Raw genomic sequence first — 21,902 nt, 5'->3', positions numbered from 1 at the left:
AGAAAAGCTGTTTTCCTGCGGGACCCCCCTTGCTTTGTATGACCCTCTTCCCTCTGTTGGATGAGCATGACTGAGTGGGAATGTACAGATCCACATGCACACGGAGTTTCTCTTCCTCCTGTATCAGCAGACACTTGTGTTGTATAGTAATCTGGTGGCCTAAAAAAGCCCAACCACCACTACACGCACACACATTTTCACCTATTCCAACCTTATTTCTCAAAGGTAGGCATGGTAACACAGCGTGCTCTGGGAGTCAAAGTAACCCATGTTTTCTGTTACCCAACCCGTCCCACCTACAGTTGACTCCAATTGTTCAGTTAGATCTTCCTTGGTGGACAAACTCTCCTAGACAACACAAAGACCATCTTCTCCAGCTGGAGTCTAAAATCATGGTTGAAATCCTGTTCCTCTGCTTTTGTGAAAGTACAAATTGAGTACAGTACACCAAATTGAGCAGAGAATCAGGGAAAGCTGATGGACATCACCAGGCACATGGTGCAGAACACCATCCCTATGGGTACACGTGTGCCTGTCAAGCCTTGCTCCAAGAGCTGGTCTAGGCTGCTTGTTTGCCTAAGCCAGACCTAACTTCCACCTTGCCATGTTTCCATGAGCCCAGGTAAATAAGCTGCTGCAAAGACTGAAGCAGTGCAACAGGGAGGGCTGGGCTGAGCTCAAGCCTCACAGTGCCTTCAGGGTCCTCCCCCACACTCTACCGTATTCCAACACCCCTACAGACACACAGGGCTCACAGGTTTGAGAGCATCCAGCCTGTTTTGACCATGGCCTTAACTCCAGAAGCCAGGGACATAGAAATTGGGTCTTCTTGTCACTGAACTACTAGGGCAGCACCCCTTCCCAAAACTTCATTATTTTTGACCCAACTGCTTCCTTCTCCCCTTGTCCCACCTCATGACATTTATTGGAGGATGCATCAGCCATGGTCCCAGAAGATGTTACAATTACAACTGCACAGATATCACACATGCTGGTGTGTAAGACATGCAGTTGAAGGGATCAGTTCCTGTCACATGTTGGCTACACCTGGGCAGATGCAGAAGGGCAGGGCTAAAACTGCGAACATGGTCCTGGGCTGCCCCGCTGCTTCATGTCTGTGAAAAGTTCATCCAAACTGTCTGTGTGACCAAGCACCATGGCGGTGATCCTGAGCTAAAGACTGCAAGGACAGTGCAAGGAAACAAACACGTATTTCCCATGCCTGTGCTCCCAAGGGATTGTTGCCAAAAGCCCGCTGCTGGCCGAGAGGGGCAGACCAGGCTCTGTTGGAGTGCTCCAGGTCAGAGCCTGCCATGGCACCTGTGTTTGTATCAACAAGGCAGACAGAACAAAACTCTTCTCCTGGGCAGGAAAGGCCACACCAACTTTGGTGCTCCAGCTGTAGTGATGTGAACTCAGTCACCCACTGACAGCTCTGTGAGCCAGGGCAGTTTGGAAGGAGGCTGGAAGACACCTTGCACAGGGACCAGGACACTCTTTGTCTTCTTGGCCAGTGGTATGCCCCAGTCAGGGCACAACAACACCGTGGTGAAGGGTTTGCCCTGCCTGGACCAGACTGAGCCTAGCTGAGCTGTGATCACTGACCCTTCACCCTCACAGGCACAGCACAGGAGATCAATCACCCACCCAGAAGGTCTCATCAAACAGCTCTGGTTTGTGCAACATGCTCAAAAATCTTCCTTGGACCCACAAAGTTTCCCTCCTGGGTTCAGTGGCTCCTGACCCTGACAAAGCCAGCCCAACATTATCAACCCATGCCTCTCTCTGATCTCAGCTATCAAAACAGTGTGACAAATCCAGCAGTGTTTCTGAGGCAGAGCTCCAACACACTTTTATTAAAGCAGAATACTGGTTAAAGTATGCCCGCTCAGAGCTCCACACATATTAATGCCATCACAGAGTGTTACATCCCTCATTAGCAATCTTCAGTTATAAAGTAAATCAAATGCAAAGCCTTCATGGGAAATCTTAGCTCATCTTCAGAATGACTGAAGATTTTCTGAAAGGACAAAATAAACACCACAAGCTACTTCTCTGCTCTGGAGGTCAGAGAGGGACCTGTCCAGCAGACTGCCCACCTCTAACCACTAACCTTCACCTCTAACTTGGCCTGACCCCCAGGCATAGCCCGGGGAAGGAGTACCATGTGCCCCACGCACAGGGCTGTCCCTCACTGGGCACAGGATGGATTTCCTCTATTTCTTGTTCAGTCCTTGAATGTCTCCTACCCAGAGCACCCCTCTGTCCAATGTGAAGGTCCTCTGATGGGGATCTGGCGTGAATTCTTCTCACATTTTCCCTCTGCTTTTGTTGTTGATAAAGCCTGAAAGCAGATGTTCAAATACAAATACTTAATGTGTACCATCAGCCAACAAATCTCTCCAGCATCACCTAATCCAGGTGAGCATCCATCTCCTCACCACCCTGCCTTTCCACAGCCTGAGGAATCTGTCCCACTGCTGTGCAGGAAATACTCCTGTAATCCGATGACAATGAGGGATAGAGGCCCCAGTTGCATTCCAATTGCGTGGCCCATCATTCCCATGTGCCAATCTCCTATTGTGGGACAGGGAGTAGATCCTCCCTGGTTGATCCCCAGCCTCAGTCTGGAAGAGGAGATCTCTTCTGCCCAGACTTCTCCAGCCTTTACTGCCCCACCCCTACAAATTTCTCCAAAGGCAAAAAAATCCTGTTGTTCTAACAGTGAAACCATCAGAGCCATGGCAATATTTCAAGGAGAAAAAAGGCACCCATAAAACCTTTCTCGTTCTAGAAATCAACTGGGTGTCTCCTCTTGGAGGTACTAACACAGCAAATCTCCAGCTGCTCCCAATCCTCCACCCCAGCACTCCTCTGAACTTTCCCCAAATCCTTCCCACATGAATCAATCCGAAGACAAAGCTGGCAAAGCCTTCCAGCCCCCACTAACCAATTCCACCACTGGGTGCTTCTCCTGTGCTTGTCTCCAGGTGCCCCAGAAGAGCAGCTCCCAATGATCCCCTGGGACAGGGGCTGTTGAGTGACTTCCCGTGCTTAGCTGGTCTGAGGCATCACCTGTACAGCTGCCCAGCTCCTCCTGGAGCAGTGTGGAGTTACTCTGCTTACACTGCTCATTTTTCTCTAGGCTTGCAAGGTTTGGAGATTGGTTCAGATAAGCATCCTCAAGCTTGCATGCTTATCTGCACCATCTCCCAAACAGCTTTGATCTACAGGATTTGGCTGCAGCTCTTAAAGTTATCTTGGGAAAGCTTGTTCTGGGGAGAGTCATTCTCCTGATTAACAAGAAAAAGCTTTCTTAGTGGCTTTGAGCATTTCCAGCCCTGGCTGTAACCAGGGAGTGTAGCCATGTCTGCACACAGAGAGAAGGAAAAGCCAAGTGAGCTTCTCCTGAAAACTCCACTTGGGCTCCATTGTCATTCCAGCTAAAATCTGAGGTCAGATATTTCATCTTGCTTCTTTTCCCCACTTTCTGTTTGTGGGGCACTTTACATCACCCGTATCCTGTGCAGAGTTCCTGGAAGGAATGCTGGCTGGACTGACCAGGGAAACAAGTCCCTGGATGAGTTGGGTAAACCATGCAGGACAAAGGAGTGGGATTTGTGTGGCTGAGGGCAAGTTTTAAAAGGCGTAATTTTGAATTAAACAGCTGAAAGCAAGAGCCCTCTAAAAACTCTAAGGAAGAAAACACAAGCCACACGTAAGTACGTGTTAATGCAGTCAGATACTTATTTTCCAGTTTACTTTCTGCTTGGCCACAAGTTCAAGGAAATATTCCTTGAACTGAAAAGTATCAAATGTGCTGCTCTTGAAAAACACTGGTGTGGATTCCCTCAACACTCAGCCCTCCACCACTGCACTGAGACTCTTCCTTCTGACAAGAGAGGAAGATGGCATTAAGGAACAGGAGGAACTACAGAATCAGCAATGAAGTTTATAGTGGGGAAACTGCTCTGAACATTTCTTGCAGGCCTCACATAAAGGATAAATATGCATTAAAAAACCACTACTCAGGGAGGGGAAAGAAGTGTGAACAGTAAAAATATGTACACATGTTTTAAATAATTTTTTAATTGTTGAGGCAGTAATACTTGGTTCATGGAACTGCAATATACAGAGAGGTGAAATAAATAGCTTATATATATATAATATATATAATATAGCTGGTTTTAAAATATTCCCTTATCATTGGTGTACTAGGTCATCTTGTAGTCACTTGAATGTAGTTAGCAGCATTCTCCAGAAGTGAGCAGGATGCAGGATCACGGAGCCGTGACTCCCTATGTCGTCAGGAGGGTTACAGAGGATCGGTGCGCTGAGAACTCCACGGGCCTCATCCCTGCAGCTCACACCGCCTGTCCTGGCCGGCGGGCAGCAGGCAATAAATAGATTACTGCCAATCGGCACCTGGCGGAGCAGGGTCTCAGTAACTTTGGGAAAGAACTTTGGTTTCCTTTGGTTTTATTTATTTATTTTTAGTAATTTTTTTATTATTATTATTTTTCCCCCTCTGGGGATATGCTTGAGAAGTTGTCCTTTCCAAAAAAAGCAAAATAAGCACCTGTGTGTCATCAACAACAAGAAGTCAATTTAAATAGAGCAGTTCATTTCATTTTTCAAGTCACAATAAATCCCAAACAGCTTTCCCCAGCATTTGCCATCTAGTCTTTTATTATTTTTTTTAAATTTTTATTTTTTTTTAAACACAATGTACAAAAATAGAGCCTCTTCCTTATTTTTAATGTAAAAATATTCCTCTGGTGCAGTTTTTTTTTTTTTTTTTCCTTTTTGTGGTTTCTTATTGTGACACTATTTTTGTCTATTTTTAGCTGGGGTTAGTAGGTCGTATCCTCTTAGTCCTCTTGGTGACTGTTGTGTACTTGAAAGGTTTCTGTATCTCCATTTGCCCCTTTGGGTATCTCTTCATAAAGTGTACATCTTGCTGGTTTTCCCGGGTCTTGGGCCCTTTCCGTGGCCTCCCTTTTTTGGTGAATCCAACATACCAGCCTGAATATTTTGCAGACATCAGTGCCGTGTAGTTGTTTTCTAGGACTTTTTCAATGAAGACACACTCCTTACTGGTGCCATCAGGCTGAAAAAAGGAAAAAAAAAAAAAAAAAAAGAAAAAAGAAAAAAGAAAAAATAAATAATCCAAATGCAAGCTCAGTGACCAAAACCCAATTTGGCATAAATAAAAACATCACATCTGGACCTCTTTTTTGGTTCAAACATTGTTAGTAAGAGCCATAACAAGCATCAGCTGAAATAGAATTTTTTGTTTTAAGCATGAAAGTGTGAGGTCATAATTTCTTTTTTTTAAATGCTCTTATTCAAGGGGAGAAATATTTTTCAAAGACAACAGTTAAGTTTATCCAGTCCAGTGTCTTCAACTGCAAGCAAAGTAAGACATCCAGGTTTGCTTTTTTTCCATTAGGGAGAGAGGATGAATTGAACTCGTGCCAGGGAAACATCATACTTAGTCAGAAAAAACCCAAACCCCAGAATCTCACATGGCCCAAACAACAGCATTTCCCCTTCTATCCCTCACTTCTGATGTTTTCTGAAACACCTTATGGATTTTCACCCACAAACTACCCAAATCCCACTAAAATTATTGCAAGCCTCAGTCTAAGCCTGCGCAGCAGTTTGAAAACTCTCCCCCATGTGATCCCAGGGCAACCTCCAGTAGATGGACCACACGTGGTGCCCCAGAGGTGCTGGAGTCACTGGGGTCTCTGGCCCCACTTCAGTCCTGGGACCCTGGAGAGCCCTGAAGCCAAACTGGGTCTTGCTCAGCCTGGAGATCAAGACTACCAAACCCAGAACTGGGCTTTGAACATGGCAGAACATGAATCTCTGCATTCAGGACTCTCACAGAGCACAGGCAGCACTGGAGGGAATGACAGCATCACACAACTGCATCTTCAAGTCCTTAAGCACAAAGGAAATTCTTCTTACCCATAACCTTCCGGCAGAAAACATTTTGCCCTTTAACTGCTGATTACTGGTGTTATACCTAGAATGCCACATGTCATGTGCACCCACACTTTGATTTATGCATCAGATGATATTCAGGATAAGTAGATATTAACCATTGCACAGGCCTTCATTTAATGCTCAGCAAAGCCTAAGGAAGGATTTCCATCATAGCCAAATTCAGCTTCCCACTGAAATCAAATGAGCTTTTCAGAACTGCAGGCCAACATTTGCTATTAAACCCTACTAACACCCAAAGTAAACACTGTCAGACCCTCTCAGTCTTTAGCCATCGAATCCTGAGGGGGCAGGGAAGCTGCAGCAGGGTGAGCTGCTCAGCCCCCAGTCCCGGCTCTGCTCAGGGGCTCCTCTGGGTACAAGGCTGGGCAAGGACCTGAGCCCTGCATGGTCACCATCCCTTCCCTAAGGACAGCTCAGCCTGCCCTTCCAAGGGAGTCATCCTAAAATGTGCTGCACAACCCCTGTGGAGTTTGCTGCAGTTTATGGGAAGGGCAGGGGATCATGGAACAGGAGGGAACCCCTCTGAGCCACTCTGCAAAGGCTTCCCTGCACTCCAAACAGCCATGACATAGGAACCATCAGGCACCATGACCAAGGCTGCAGGCAGCAAGAGAGGAAAACCAGGATGACTGGTCATCACCAGCCCCCAGGGCCAGCCATTCCTCCAGGACTCAATGCCTTTAGCAGAGGTTTGGTTCCATCCGTGTGACAGAAGGTGATGTTTGCCCTGAAATCAGCACTGCATCCCCCTGCCTCAAGGCTTTCGGCACCAGGGAAGGTCTCATTAAGGGGAAGAATTCTGGCAACTTTTGCAACAATTCTGCTAATCCAGGGCCTGCACAGGGGCTCTGCTTTAGGACTAGGAGTCTCCATCCTGGATAGGAACAAAGGTCCTCATTTTACCATCCACAACTGGAAGCTCACAAACACTTTAATGAACAGCAGAACTGGGCAAAGCTCAATGGTTCCAGTTCCTGGGGGTGTCATCCTCCGAGTCCTGGGTTTGATCAAAGCCACATGAGTGGCAATAGGGGAAATCAGTCAACACCACAGGGTTCCACCAGATTTCAATGGGAAGCCATAAAACCAGCTCCAGGTTTCTCAGGGCTCAGCCCACTACAAACCCTTCCCCAGTGAGTGGAGAATTTTTAAACAATACCATGGCTGGGATTCAAATCCACCCAAACCCAGGTGCCTGTGAACCGACCGGATCCATACCACAGGGGGAGCAGGTAATTGGAAGGATTGCTCCCCCCATGCTTGTGGAAAGGGACTGGATTTGAGCCCTGACCTTGTTGCTAGGAGAATTAAGGGGTTTTCATGCAATTTGGGAGGTTTCCACTTGTACTGCAATATCAGTTTTTCACAGAAAATGAAGATGGGAATGAAGAGAAAACATGTGTGTAGGAGGGGGAACTTATTCTATTAATAACAAAGAAGTATTTACTTATACCTTCAAATTTGCCAACAGAGCCTAAGAGGGAGACAGGAGGTAGAGGAATAACAAGGTGCAACTCCAGGCCAACCTCAGGGCTAATTTGAAGTAAACAAGGTACATGAGATAAAATAACTTAGTTCTGGAAGAGGAAGAGCTAAATGGTTTGATGACATGAAATTACAGTAACATTTACAAGTACCTAGAGATAAATCAGGATAAGGACCTCACTTCCCCAAACAGAGCATTCCTGTATGTGCTAAGACACGTCACAGACACACAAATGATTTTCAAATACTGACAAGAAAATTTTACAGTTTCTTTTATGATCCCCAACGGGATAAATCATTCACACAAGAGCTGTACCCACAGTAATCTATTAGGGGAAAAATCAATTTGTGAAGGTTTTCAGTAATTTTTAAGCATCAGGTACCCAACATTTAAAATTTAATCAGTTCCCTATTTAAGCCATAGCAAATCACTCCTCGGGTCCGTCAACCACTCCCTCACTCCTCCAAAGAAGGGCATGAAGAGAAGAGGGAGACAGCTTTGGTCAAGCATCACTCCCTGCTCCAGCCACAGGCTCATCCACCCTTCCCCAGGAGCTCCTGGTGCAACTGACCCAGGGCTGCACCCTTCATCACCAATGCCAGCTGGGAGCTGCTGCCAAGCCACATTTCACACACACTGCACTGGCAGGGATGCGCCCTGCAGAGCACTCATCCTCCAAAACACTGAACTTAGTGCTTTCAACTGATTCTCGACAATAAAGAAGTTCTTGAAAGCCCCAGAGCTGCACATTTGGCCTAGTGTGATGGTCTGGCCACAGGACAGAGGAGTTTCTACTTGCAGCCCCACATCTCTGTCCCCTCCACAGGAGGGATGAGGGATTCACGTGCCTCATGTGTGCTCTACTGGCTGCTCCTGCCTTTTGGCCTCACCATCCCACTGGCAGCAGCTCCAGCCACACCCCCTGCTCAGAGCAGGGCACAGCAGAGGCACAACCTTGCTCCTGCAAAGGTCTCTGCAAGGAGACCAAATTATTGGTGTTGGCCCAGGGCTGCTGCCTGGCCATGCAACAAGGCTGTGTCACCTAGCAGGTCAGTTCTTTTCAAAGAAATCATTCACAGCATGTTTTGTTTAAACACACCTCAACAGCTTTGGGAAGACGTGGTATCTGTTAGCCAAATTAATGATTAATGCTTTATGAAATGCCTGATCTAAATGCCACCTTCCAGGGAAATCTCTGGGGCGTGGCCCATGTCTGTGCAGAGTGAAGGGAAAGCACAGCCTAAGCAGCATCAAGGGCTGGCTCCAGCAGAGCATCTCCCAGAACAAGGGCTGGGGAGCAGCCCCACTGGCAGTGGGTCAGTTCCCAGTGCCAGGCAGGGACCTGAACGGTGCCAGAGCTTTTACAGAGCAGGGTTAGAGCAGTAGCACCCAAGTGTTTGAGGAGAATTTCTGCATTGTGAGCCAACTCCACCCTGCTTGCAGCTGAGGGCAGCAGAGCAGAGGGGCCGTGCTGAGCCAGGGGCTCACCAAGGAGCAGCCCTGCATTGTTTGTGCAGAGCATTTGGCGAGGGGCTCTCCAGTCTTAAACATGAAACATGTTGAACTGACACTAAAGCAGAATTAAGTGCCAAAGCATTTGCTGCTTCTACAATTACACTCGGGAGCGCTTTGGTGCTCCTGCTCTCCTTTTTATGACCCAACTTGGTCTTATTGTAGTTTGGCTTTCTCGTTTTAAGTTCTCCAAATGGAAAGGATCAAAGAGCTCTTTGTTGTTGTAGCAGGAGCGCTCCTTGGTGCGAGGCATTCCTGCCACGAACAGCTTGCAGCTCAGAGGGAATTCGCGGCCGCTCTGTGCGACCAGCCTGAGCCAAAGCATCAGCAGGTGCAGCAGCCGCCTCCGCCTTCCCCCCGCAGCCTGCCATGCTGAGCCACCTGAGCAGCTCTTTATGGCACAGGGAGGCCAGGGCAGGTTTTCTCATTTACGCTTCACAAATGTGGTGCAGTGGGCACCAGAAAATCCAAACTTCCCTCGGCTTTCACAGCAACAATGAGCTCGCGCCAGCAACTTGGGTAACATCGGCGAGCACGGAGAGAAGCCTCCAGGACAGAAAAGTTTCTCCATTTGCAAAGATCAGGGCACAAATCAAGCTGTTATTATCTAAGCTTAGGTTAAAACACTTCCCCTCCTCGAAAGCTGCTGCAATGAGGAGCGCTCCGGGTGAGCGACTGGTGATGTGCTGCAAATAACAACAAATCCCAAATGCCACCAAACATGTCTGTGGCAAGCCAGGAATGCTGGCTTGGCACAGGCTACAGCAAGCCTCAGCACTCCAAGTGAGAGGGAGCTGAGTTTCTGTCTAATTATCACCTTTCTGCCAGCTCAGCCCCCTGGCTCGAAGTCAAACTGTGGTGACACCAGTGCTGCGTACAATGAAGAGCATCTCCCTCTGCAAGGGAAGCAAGCCCCCACCTCCCAGAAATCCTGGAGCACAGGGAAAGCTGCCACTCAAGCAAAAGGTTTCCAAGAGCTGCACACGCCCAGGCTTTTACAAGGAAAACTACTGAAAATGGACCATTCCTGCACCCATCCTTCTCTCCCACTCCACAGACAGATAGACAGACAGACAGAGGGGTGTCCCAAGCACTGGTTCCCCACCATGCTGGGTTTCATGCCACCCCCAGGTGTGAGGCACATCCACTGACCTCAGCAATAATTTCAAAGGGCTGCTGAAAATTCCCTCAGACACTGACACTCTTAGATTCACCCACTGCATTACACAGAAGAAATCCCACCCCATGTCTCCTAAATTTCACAGCAGTGATGGCTTGGGTTTCCAGGAGCAGCATGGCTCAGCAGTCCCCACGAGCTGCTCCCGAAGGAGCAGTTGAGGACCCAGGGCTGGTGCCCCAAGCACCACTGATAACCCCTGACAGCCCCAGAGCTGTTCCTCCAGCAGTGCCCAGTGATGTGTGGCTTTCAGGAAGTTCCTTCTCTGCAGTTTTGCACAAGCTTAGCTCAAAGTCAGAGGGGCAATGCTTGGAGCCTCCTCCAGACTTCCTCCACATGGCTTGGAAAATCCCAGCTGGAAGGAGGCAATACAGAAGCAGTGTTAAGGTCACAGCTTTTAGCACTGCCCCTGTCCCACTTAACACACACATCTTCTAAATTCAGGCCAGAAGATGGGATGGGGAGGTGAGCACAGCCCTGCCAGAGCCTGCAGTGCTGGGGTGGCAGAACCTGCTCACAGCAGTGAGCCTCAGTGCTCAACCATCCCCTGCACTTTATCAGGACAGATCCATGAGCAGCATCCTGATGCTCAGGATCCTGGATTTATGACAAGGCACCCTGACCACAGAGACACCTCTTGACCCAAATGCACATTCCTGCTCCTAGAGCAGGCTGTAAATCAGGGAAGCTGCATCCATAACTGCCAAGAGTCACTCAGCCTCATGCGCATTTCCTCCAGCTCTCTGCCCTCTGAACCTGCACAATCCTCCGAGGAAAATACTTAAGAGTCATGATGGGCAGTTCAATAAAAGTGTCTGCCAGCACAGTGGAGAGGTTAATTATGTATACAGGACATCTAAGTGCATTCATGAGGCAGGGAAGTAACACAAAACCACATGGAGGAGATGCTCTGTGGAGGGCACATCTCCCTCCAGAGGCCCCACTGCAAAGCAGCCCTGCCCATGTTTGCCCCCAGTTCCCCCCCACACTGGTAACACCCCATCCCTCTCAAAACCAGGCAAAAAAGGTCATGGTCCTGCACGCGTGGGTCAGGACATCCAGGCTTGGCAGAACTCTGTGCCTGTCTGTGCCAGACACAAGCCTGCAGGATCCAAGGAAGGAAGAGAACAGTTTAAAGTTTTTCTTTCCTTCTACCTTCCATTCCAAAATTCCCCTTTTCTAACTAGGTTCACTAACCCTAACATTGCCCTGGGAGAGCTCTCTGTCACAGGACAAACAGGAGGACACAGATTAAAGGAGTCTCTGTCGGCTGAAGCAGACAAGGCTGGGGTTACACCAGGACAGACCTCCTCACCTGCTCCTTCCGTCACTGCCACAGCTCCTGCCAGCACTGCAGCAGGGTGGCCACGGTCTGAATTAGGGCAAACCAGGTGGCTTCAGCTGAAAAGATGCACATTTGCTTGACAGACATTCCTAACTGCATCTCAGAGAGGTGCATGTACTTACTGTTAATGAGGAGAAATATCAACTGCTTTTAAAATGAATTTTATTAAACCAAGAGAAAATTTAGGAAACTTAAATCAAAACTGCAGGTTTCCTGGAGCAGGAAGCTACTGCTCTTCAGGGGATCCAAATCCCCAGGCAGGTTTCAGATGAGATATCTGAGCAGATCTATGGCATCTCCTGTTACCTGCACTCACCAGGTCCAGTTACACGGAAGTTGGGAGGGGCTGCAGCTGGTAAGGGATGGGAAGGTGTTTTTACCGCCCTGCACAAAGTACGACATGTTGCTGAAGGGCACCTCTGGGCTTTGCTGGGAGCTCTTTTCCAGCAGTCATTTCCAGCCTCCACAAATCTGTCCTGAACTTTCTGTAAAAGCCATCTAAGAGCAGCAGCATATTTCATGTAGGCCTAAATTCAATATATAGTTGTAGCAAGGTGGGGGTCACTCTTCTCCCTGGGAACAAGCAACAAGATAAGAGGACAGAGCCTCAGACTTGGGGGAGTTCAGGCTGGACATCATGGGGAATTTGTTAAACATAGGAAGGGGCTGCCCATGTGTAGAGGTGTGGTTTTGGTTTTATCAGTTTTATGTATGTATTTGTTCCTTGTTTTATATTCTTTTTTATAAATTGTAATGGCTTGCTCCATGCCACCCATGTTCCACCCTTTTTGGTTTTACCCCAATCCCAGTTATATGTCAATCATAAGTTACACAGCCCCTGGGTCTTGTCTGTCACTTTGGGGTCTCTCCCAAAAGTCTGGAAAGTTCCAGTAAGGACCCCAAGTGATTGGACAAGACTTCAGCTGTCTCCCCACCCGAGTTATTGATTTGTTACAATGTATGTCATTTACCTGGAGAGCCATACCCCCTTGGTCCCTGATTTGTCCCCTGTTAAACCCATCCCTGAGTTCCTCCTCCTAATAAAAGGTGTTACATTGAGGGGGTTTCCTGCCTTTTTTTCCCTTGCCTTTCCTCCCAGCTGCTTCTGCTGAGGGGTGTCTGCTGGGGCAGATGCCCTGATGAATACAGCCAGCAGTTAACCCTGAACAGCCTCCCTCTTTTTTCCTGCTGTCGTTGCTTCACTCCTTTGGGCAAGCAAGAACTCACAGGGATCAGTGAGGTTCATCCTGCTACCAAGCCGTAGCCTTTACTGTTGAGGTGTCAGGGCTAGCCAAGGCAGAAACAAGACACCTCTTCACCCATGGAGGTGGAGTCCCCAGCCCTGGAGGTGTCCAAGGTAGGCCTGGATGTGGCACTCAGTGGTGCTATCTGGGCTGGTGACAAGGTGGGCATCAGGCACAGCTTGGACTCCATGGTCTGGGAGGGCTTTTCCAACCTCAGTGATTCTGTGATACAGAGAGTTGTGCCACTATAGGGAATGTTTTCTTAAAAAATTGTTTAAAACACCAGGTATCAAAACATCATCTGATGAGTGTAGTAGGATAACAAGACTAGAACAGTTGCTGACCTCGTAGCAAGTCCTAGGTCTGTCAGATTTATTCACATTAAACACTGACTGTATGTTGTAATTTCAAACAAATGCAATCTCATCCAGCCAAGATTCCAGTAATGACACCACTTTCCCTGGGGCAAGCTTAAATGGGGGGAATTTAATGGGGGGAACCAAGAAAGGTCACTGCTTGTATGCAGGATCGCATTAGTTCTCTTCATGTCAAGTTATATTACTAAGAAAAGAGAGAAATCCATCATCAAATTAAGTGTCATCCATAAAAAACAATCATCCAGATTTGTTCCAGCCTGTGAGTGACCAACTTCCACCCCTATGCAACAAATGCAAGGCTTGAGACTTGCCCTCCCTCAGGAAAACTTTGTACCTTTGGGTATCCAAAAGACAAGGAAAGAGAATCTCAAGAACAAAAATGTATTTAAACAGGATCTATTTTTCTTTGACCTTAACTATAGTTCTGTAACTGCTATATCAAATAGATGCTATTTTGCTACTATTGGAGCACAGGTTTTATTCTCCACTGCAAAAATAGCCTTTGTTTCCTCACCTCCTCTCCAAAACCAAACTGCAAGCCAAGGAGAAACAGTCCTTGAGGAGCAGGAGTCCCCTAAATGTGTTCTCAGCTACACCCATTTGAGAGAGACAAGGCTGCACTGCTTTTTCTTTCTTGCAGTTAAATACATCAGTGTATATGCTAAGTAGTGCTTAGAAGAAACTTCACCCTTATCTTAAGAGATGTTCAAGACCAACAAAAAAATGCACTTAGGAGATGAGATGCTCTGAGGAAGGCAATTAAATCCAACTTGATAACTGTCAGCACAAGATGCACACCCTCCCCACCCAGACAAGACAAGACATGACCAGGGCTCAGGGATCCCCATCAGTAATTTTAATTAACGTTAAACCTTAGGCAACTGAAATAGTCCAACAGGACACACAGCTGCAGCCACCATGAAACACAGGGGGCAGGAGGTCAGCAGCTTTATGATGACGCTTCCTGAACACCGCAAAGATTAAATTAAATTATCACACAGCTTTCAAGAAGATGGTTTTCTTTCCTGGAAGGGCATAGACATCTTCCAGCCATGGGATAAGGAAAAGATTCAGAGGTTGAGACTTACAAGCTCAGTCTGCAAGTGAACCTTGACTTTGCAAAGCTCAGTCTGAGAGAGAACTGGGGCTTCTTAGAAATGTCCAAAGGAAACATGATATTACCTAAAGGAGAATCACAATAAATCTCTAAATGTGTTACACAGCTCTCTGGTGACCTGACACAGCCAGGACACACGTCCCCAACAGAGCACGTGCAAATCCTTATCAAAAAATAATATGAAGATTTTGATTTTTTTTTTTTAAATAAAAGGACCACTTGCTTTATTTCAGAGAAAACACTTGAAGAATTTTGGCTGTGCTGAGAAGCTTAAGTTCACTGGAGATGTTCACAGATAGCAAAAAGGTTACTTTGTTATATTGTGGCACCCCAAACTGCCCCAGGACTGGAGCTGAGGCTGCCCCAGCCCAGAGCACAACTGGACAATCCCTCCCTGGCCCTGGTGTCTCCAGGACAGGGATGTCCCTCCTGGCTCCAAGGCACTGCTGACTCAGATCCAACTGGCCATGAACCAGGACCCCCAGGTCGCTTCCTGCAGCTCCTCTCAAGCTTCTCAATTACGTTTAGGGTCTGAGAACGGAGGAGGGTTATTTAACTACCACTTTTAATTTCATGAGAATCTCAGCTTCTAAATTTTCAGAAAAATAATTCAAATTTTTTTCCACAGGTTGCAGGAAAAAAGCCTGATCAGGTAAATGTAGAAGATTCTGATGGCCCAACCAAAATAAAAGTGGTTTTGTCATCTCATTGATTTTAAGACCTTTGGAATCCTGCAGGCTCTGATTCCAGATTTTTGGACACTTGAGACGGTTCTGGATCAGGTGTCCCTGTCCAAAGTATGGCAATGTCCAAAGTTGCTTGACTTCAGGGTCCAGTACATGTGTTTAGTTACATGACTTGAACTAAAACAAACTCACAGGAGAGTGAAGACCCACATTGCAGTTCCAAATGAGATCTGAGTGAGGTCCAGCAAAATCCATGTCAAATTTTGCTTTCACATGAGATGCCAAGTCAGAACAGCTTATGGCTGACCATGTCACAGAGAGATCCACAAAATGCATGCTATTAAACCTGACACTCCAGAATCCTGCTGTTTATGTTGCATATTCGGCATTCAGAAATTGTTAGGTTTTACAAGCCTCTTTCAAGCAACCTGAATACTGTGCAACTCCTGGAAAAATTCTAGAAAAGCATCAAACCCCAGTGAAACTTAGAGTTGTGCCCCAAATCCAAGATGCAGTTATGTGTGGTTTTAAATGTACAAGCTGAGGAGGGCAAACATCTCCTGTACTGCACTAGAGTTCCAAACTGCAACCCCGGGGTGTCCCTGCCCTCTCCACACACCTCCTAGAACCTTTGCAGCATCCCTAGCTGCCAGGATGGCCCTGGCACAGCAGGCACTAGGAGGACTGGCACCCAAATGCTACAAAGGACTGGGGCACATGGAGGACACCAGGCTCAGGGCTCACCCTAGAATGTCCTTGCCTCAACCCCCAGCCCTCCAGTGAGGAACTGGGTGTCCACCAGCAGCTTTCCAAAGACAGCTTTTCAAGAAAGCTTAACCTCATTGTCAACTGATGAAACCTCAAAGCCAACTGACGAAAACCTCCTCCAGGTACAGCAAAAAGGCTTTGGAGAATCCCCTGGTGTCTCCCACCCAGGGGAGTCTTCTTCCCGATAGGCTCCTGCTGAAGCCCCCATAGCTCCTTCTCCCATGGGGCCAGAGGAGTTTCAGGGGCCAAGAGCGCATTTACAGGCCACATTGGGCACCTTCACTCTTTGATGCGGTCAGTTTTTTTAGCCAACTTTCCTGCCTAAACACACACATGCCTCAAGAAAACCCCTATTTTGAAGCTGTAATGTAAACAATCCTGAATTATTACTATCCCCTAAAGGCTACTGCTGGCAGGCATCAGTGATAAAGCTCTGCCAGAGCAGTCTGGCATCTAGCAACAATTTGTTTGTTGTCCTGCAAAAAGACAAGAGAGCCTTGCCATATGGTATTAGCAACTTTCTGGTAACATTAAGAAATATATTGGCTTGGAAAGTAGTTATCACACCAGCAAAAATCCAGTGTCTGAGAGGCAGGTCTCTGCTGTGAGTGGCACCAGCACAGAGGGCTGGGAGAGGCACTGGTGGCCAGCACAGCCGTGCCACCTCCTGTCCCTTGTACCAATGACATGTCCCTGGCACAGCCAGGCTTTGGCTGGAACAGCTTTTGCTCAGAAGCTGACTGCGCCTGGGGACCAAAGCTCAGGGCTGCTCATTGAGCATGCTGGGAGGGCTCCAGTGCTGCAGATGTAGTGCCAGGGGACATGTTCCCAGGAGGAACCCAAATTACGTGTCACCAGTCTAGAGCTCTGCCTCAGCCACTCAGCTGCCCACAGCTTCCAACCCTTCACCAAACAGCTTTTCCCCTCTGCTTACATCCAGCTCAGAGAACGGAGGAATAAAATGAAACTCATTAAAATGCTTTTTAAAAAAATAATGCCCTGTTGGGGGTTAGGTTTGTTCCTTTTTTACTCTAAAGAATTTTTCTTCCCCATAAGGTACTAGGAGATTAAGTACTAGGGTTAAGGGTGCTTGACCAAAACAAGGAGGTGGCCGAAAGCTCAGAGAGGGAGATAACGCGAGTTTTTGGGGCAGGCAAAGGACAGAGCTGGAGGCAGCTTGGTCTCTCTGGCTTTTGGCATTCATAGAGAGAGAGAGAACAGCTGGGTCCCTGCTTGCTGCAAGAGGAGTTCACTGTCACCGGAAAGTCCAGTACTGGGAATTCTACCATCATCTGCTCGCGTGCACTGGAATTCTGAGCTCCTCCGCCTGCCCTGCTGGAGCTGGGCCAGCCCTACTCTGCTGTCGTGGCTTCTTTGGCACTACTCTATTTGCTACAGTGTGACCCTGCACCCCCCTTCCCTGCTGGGACATCCTGCCGTTCCAGTTACCAGCCCGGGACTCTCCACTGTTCCAGCCTGGTCCTGCAGGGGCACCGAGACTAAACTGCCCTGGGTTTTTGTGAAGCAAAGCCCTCAAGGTTCTTGGTACTGTTTTGTTATTAATGCTGTAGTTGTTGGTTTTGTTTGCTTTGTTATACATATAGTAAAGAATTGTTATTTCTATCCCCAGATCTTTCCCTGAAAGCCTTTAACTGCAAATTTATAATAGGGAAAAGCGGGGGGGGGTGGGGGGGGTGGGGGTGGGGGGTTTACATTCTCCATTCCAAGGGAAACTCCAGCTTTCCCTGGCAGATACCTGTCATTCCAAACCAAGATATGCCCCTATACTCAATGATTTTGAGAGTGTGTGGACACCAGATCGCTGAGGATCTTTGAAAGAAGGTGGGAGTGTTAAATAACCTCCCCACAAATACCTGCTGCAGCCTGAGCACCAGCATTGACCAGACTTCCTCATCCCACAGGGGGATGTCAGGGAGCCACATGGAATTCCCTGGAGACAGTGCTGGGGGTCAGGAGATGCTCTGCTCTGCTCCACTCCCTGTGCAGCAGCCACCAGCCCTGGCCATGCCCAAAGGAAAGGCAGGCTCTGGCCATCCTTTGATGATTCAGGTTTCACACAGACCCCTGACTAAAATGCTCTCCTGCCAGAGGATGGGACAGGGCAGGGAAAGGCAATCTCTGCAGCGTCCTGCAGCTCTAGAGAGCTGGATGTGCTGTAAGGACAGACTCAGCAAGAGCAGCTGGAGCCCAGCTCAGGTAAGAGCCACCTGCTCAGGCCAGGCTACTCTTCGCTCTTGGAGACTTCAAAGATTTACCCTTGTCAGCCTTCAGCAAACATGAAATCCCCACTCTACCAATGGCCTTATCTCAATGCACAAGATAAGAGAAGCTGAGGCAGAGAGAAAAACCACAGAAGGACTCCCCAGGAGAACCAGTTACAAGCTCAAGAGCTCCTCCAAAGAGACCATCAGCTCCTCTTTGTCTCTGGCACTGAATTACTGCCAATGTTCAGAGCTGTCATGTTCTAGATGATTTGTCACCTTGTCACAAGTGGATAAGTCACATCATGCCTCTCCTTGGAAGAACTGCACCTTTGAGTCCTCTTCCTCCCATGTTTTTAAGAAGCCTGAGATAAATAAACAGGTTTAATTTTTTTTTTTTTAAGACAAAAACATTCCTCAGAAAATCAGCTGGCATTCTTGTTCTGAATTTTCATATTTTCATCTCTCTCCTTGTAGTATGATTTCACCATAAAGCCTGGAGAAGAGAGAGCTCTAGGAAGAACTTATTGCAGCCTTTCAGTATTTAAGAAAGGCTAAAGAAAGGTGGGGACAAACCTTTAGCAGGACCTGTTGCAATAGGGCAAGTAGTAATGGCTTTAACTAAAAGAAGATAAATTTATACCAAATATAAAGAAGAAATTCTTTACTTTGAAGGCACTGGCACAGGGTCCCCAGAGGAGTTGTGGCTGCCCCATCCCTGGCAGTGTCCAAGGCCAGGCCAGGCAGGGCTTGGAGCACCCCAGGATAGTGGAAGGTGTCCTGGCCATGGCAGGGGGTGGAATGGAATGAGCTTTAAGGTCCCTTCCAACCCCCAAAAATTCTGTGATTATTTTTATAATAAAGTTCAGTAGTCCACAGAAAACCTGAGGAAGACCAGAACACTCAGGGACCTACAATTTTCATGTAGCACCAAAAACCCCATAGGTAAACATATGGGCAGAAGTAAAAAGAAATAAAATCAAATGTTTCTGGGGCCTTCTCCAAAACAACACTAAGAATCCACAAAATCACACTCCAGTTTGTTTTCCCCAGGTGCTGCTCACCTGTAACAGAGAAGTCACTGCTGTACAACACATCCCCTGTCTCATTTTCCAAAGCATCACAGAGTGCCAGTGACCTCAGCAGCTGTGGTTATAACACAGTCAGGAGCCTGCCCAAAACAGCTCTGAGCCCTTTGGTCACTGCTGGCTGTGAACACACTCACGTGCAACACATGAGAGAGGCAAAACCCATGAGGTTTGGGGCTCCTGAGCAGGCTCCATCAGAGAGCTCTGTTGGGAAACTCTGGTGGAGGTGCAATTATCAGAAATAAAGACACAAAGGCTGCTCTCCTTACCCATGGGGGGTTAATCTGCTTCCCTGCAACACAGCCAGCTCCAAGGTGGGGAAAAGCCCTGTCCACCTCTGGAGCTCTTGTGTTCCTCACCAGTTCCAGCTGAGAACAACAACAACCTGCTCCTGACTGTGGCACTCTTTGTAGGTGATTATGGGACACAAAAGGGGCTAAATTCAAAGAGGGGGATCCAAAACTGCTGAGTGAGGAGAAGAACAAAGCCAGGTGGCATGTGCTGGTCTGGTTGGGGATTATGCAGTGTAAGGCAATAGGAAATGAGCAGAGGAAAGGCCGAGGTTGGTCCCATGGCTCCTCTCCTGCCAAAGGAACATAGCAGGACAACCGCGGAACAATCACTTAGTGGGCTTCATTCCCCTCCACCCCCAGAATGAACTTAAATATTTGTATAAGCCCAGGTGTACCTTTTATCTCATGTTTTCCTTGGGTTTACTGGCTATTTAGAGCATTCAGGCTAAAAAGCATTCCCTCAAACGCTTGCCACAAAGGGAGCTGAAACCATGACATTAATTAAACCCACACTCTTTGGTACAAGAATACCTGCTATTGTTTTCTTTTATTGCTCGTGAGGAACTATTAAAGTGGGCGACAGGTCTAGAACATTTTCCTGCCCATCACTGTGTTCCCTCCAGCCCAAGTCAGCTGCTTTGTGAACTTGTCATGGGCTGGGGCAGGAGGGCAGCAGTATTTACAAAAGCAGACTTATTTATTCTTTGTCACAAAACATTTGCAAGCTTAACACCATGAAAAGCACATCGGGAGTAAAAAAAAATTCACACTGCCTGAAAGGTGACAAGCTAAAGAACTGGCCTGCCTCAGCGCCCAAATCAAGGGATGAGCCTTAAACATACACTCCATACAAATATATGGTATGTTTGGAAAAACTGATGCTGACTTTGCCAGGATGCTCCTGGGCAGAACAGGAAAGGCTGAGGGCTGCCCTGTGCCACTGCTGACCCACCTGGGGCAAGGACTGCTGAAGAAAAAGGTAGTGCTTCTAAGGTCTCCATGACTGGTATCAGCACCTCATAAACATTAACATTATCCTTGTAAGATTTCAGGGGAAAATGCTATGATCACATTTAAAGGAGGGAAAATTAAGGCACAGAAAAATGCCAATTTGTGTCCAATGCAACCTTCAAAAGCATCCAAGGTGGTTTAAATCCAGTGAAAATAATTTCCCTGTCCAAGACCAAACAATGGGGTCTCATGCAGGGTGATAACACAAGTGCGGAAAGCAGAGAGAATTGGCTGCTTTGCCCCAGCCATCCCAGAGTGCTGATTTCTACTTCTCCCTGATTTAAGCAGTGCCCAGGATGCCTCCTGCCTCGACAAGCAGCTCCAAAGCAGGTCAGGCACAGGGCCCTGTCTGGCAGCAAATAACCTGAGCTGAGCCTCCTCAGAGCATCTGCTCCCCAAGGAAAGAGAAGTGGAAGAGGGCAGGATCCTCCAGGGACAGCAGTATCCCACAGGTGTCACTCCTGGGACCACAACAGTAAATAATTTTTCATCAGAGTCTTTTGATTTTTGTTTGGGAGCATGGCTTTCACTGCCTTGACTCAAAACAGAACTCAGCTTGACATTTTCATAGCCACAAAGATGCAAGATTTGAACTCCTGATGGTGCAAAGTGAGGACAGCAGAGGTTTGAAGGCTGGAATATTCTATTTGACATTTATTTTTTGGTGGCACTTCAGCTTTGCACAAGCCTCTACCTGGTTAGCAAGCCTCCAGCTTTTCCAATGATAAAGAAGGACTGTGTGAATTACAAAAACAAGTTAATACACAAAAAATATTACTTCAGCACACAAGTTGGGCTGAAGGGGAGAACATTCTGCTATTTGTTACATGCTTCCATTGGGGAGGCATCCTCGGATGTTCAGATTCCAGCCCTGGCTGTGCCACACCAGTCCCTGGCTCCTGGCTGGTAGGAAGGAGCTTTCTGCTGCCCAGCACGAACCACCAGCAAGGGCTCTACTTGCCCTTCTATGCTGAATTTCTCCCAAAAGGAATTCTGAGGGAAATTCGTATTTGAATGTCCCCCAAAGAAAGATCAGGTGAGGAAGGTACTGTGGAGGTGGCCATGGCACTGGGAAGGTGAGGTGACATCTCATGGGAGGCATGAGCCTGTGCACACCTGCAGCAGCACTGGAGACCCCCATGGGGCTACAGGGCTCATTTTACACGCTGCGGGGGCTCAATAGAGCATCAGGAGAGCACCTGGGACAGCAAGAGCTGCCCTGCAAACCCCACATCCCCCGTCCTGCTTCTCATTTGAGGCTGACAGATGAGGCTCAACACATCATTACAGCCTTGAGGAGGCTGCTCAAGGTAACACTCGGGTTACAAATTAATTAATAGGAAACACTTACCTTCCCCACTAGCTTGCCTTTCCTGTTCATGCAAAGGTAGAAATCCGTCTCTTTCCCTTTGATCCGGACTTGACTGCCAAAGGTGTCTGTTTCCACTAGAAGCTGGGCTTGGAAAGGAAGAAGAAAAGAAAGCATTTACCAATGTGGACCCACAAGCCACAGGGTGCAGAGCTCCCCAGGGCACTGTCCCACTGAACCATACCGCACCGG

The 21,902-nt window shown here is 47.7% G+C and overlaps 1 protein-coding gene across 1 annotated transcript in view; it reads right to left on the bottom strand.

Moving 5' to 3' along the window:
* Positions 1-4,685: 4,685 nt before the first annotated feature.
* The window catches only part of FGF18 (fibroblast growth factor 18), a gene marked incomplete at its 5' end in the record, with an annotated part of 64,983 nt that continues 47,766 nt past the window's right edge, over positions 4,686-21,902 (bottom strand). Inside the window, 2 exons of the mRNA XM_083871468.1 lie at positions 4,686-5,110; positions 21,693-21,799. Coding sequence (XP_083727594.1) covers positions 4,844-5,110; positions 21,693-21,799 — 374 coding nt within the window. The 3' untranslated portion in view covers positions 4,686-4,843. The remainder of the gene's footprint in view (positions 5,111-21,692; positions 21,800-21,902) is intronic.

Source organism: Zosterops lateralis (assembly GCF_965231275.1).
Source record: "Zosterops lateralis genome assembly, chromosome: 14".
NCBI lineage: Eukaryota > Metazoa > Chordata > Aves > Passeriformes > Zosteropidae > Zosterops > Zosterops lateralis.
Note: the sequence above shows the minus strand (reverse complement) of the source record. Positions and strands in the feature narration are given on the sequence as shown.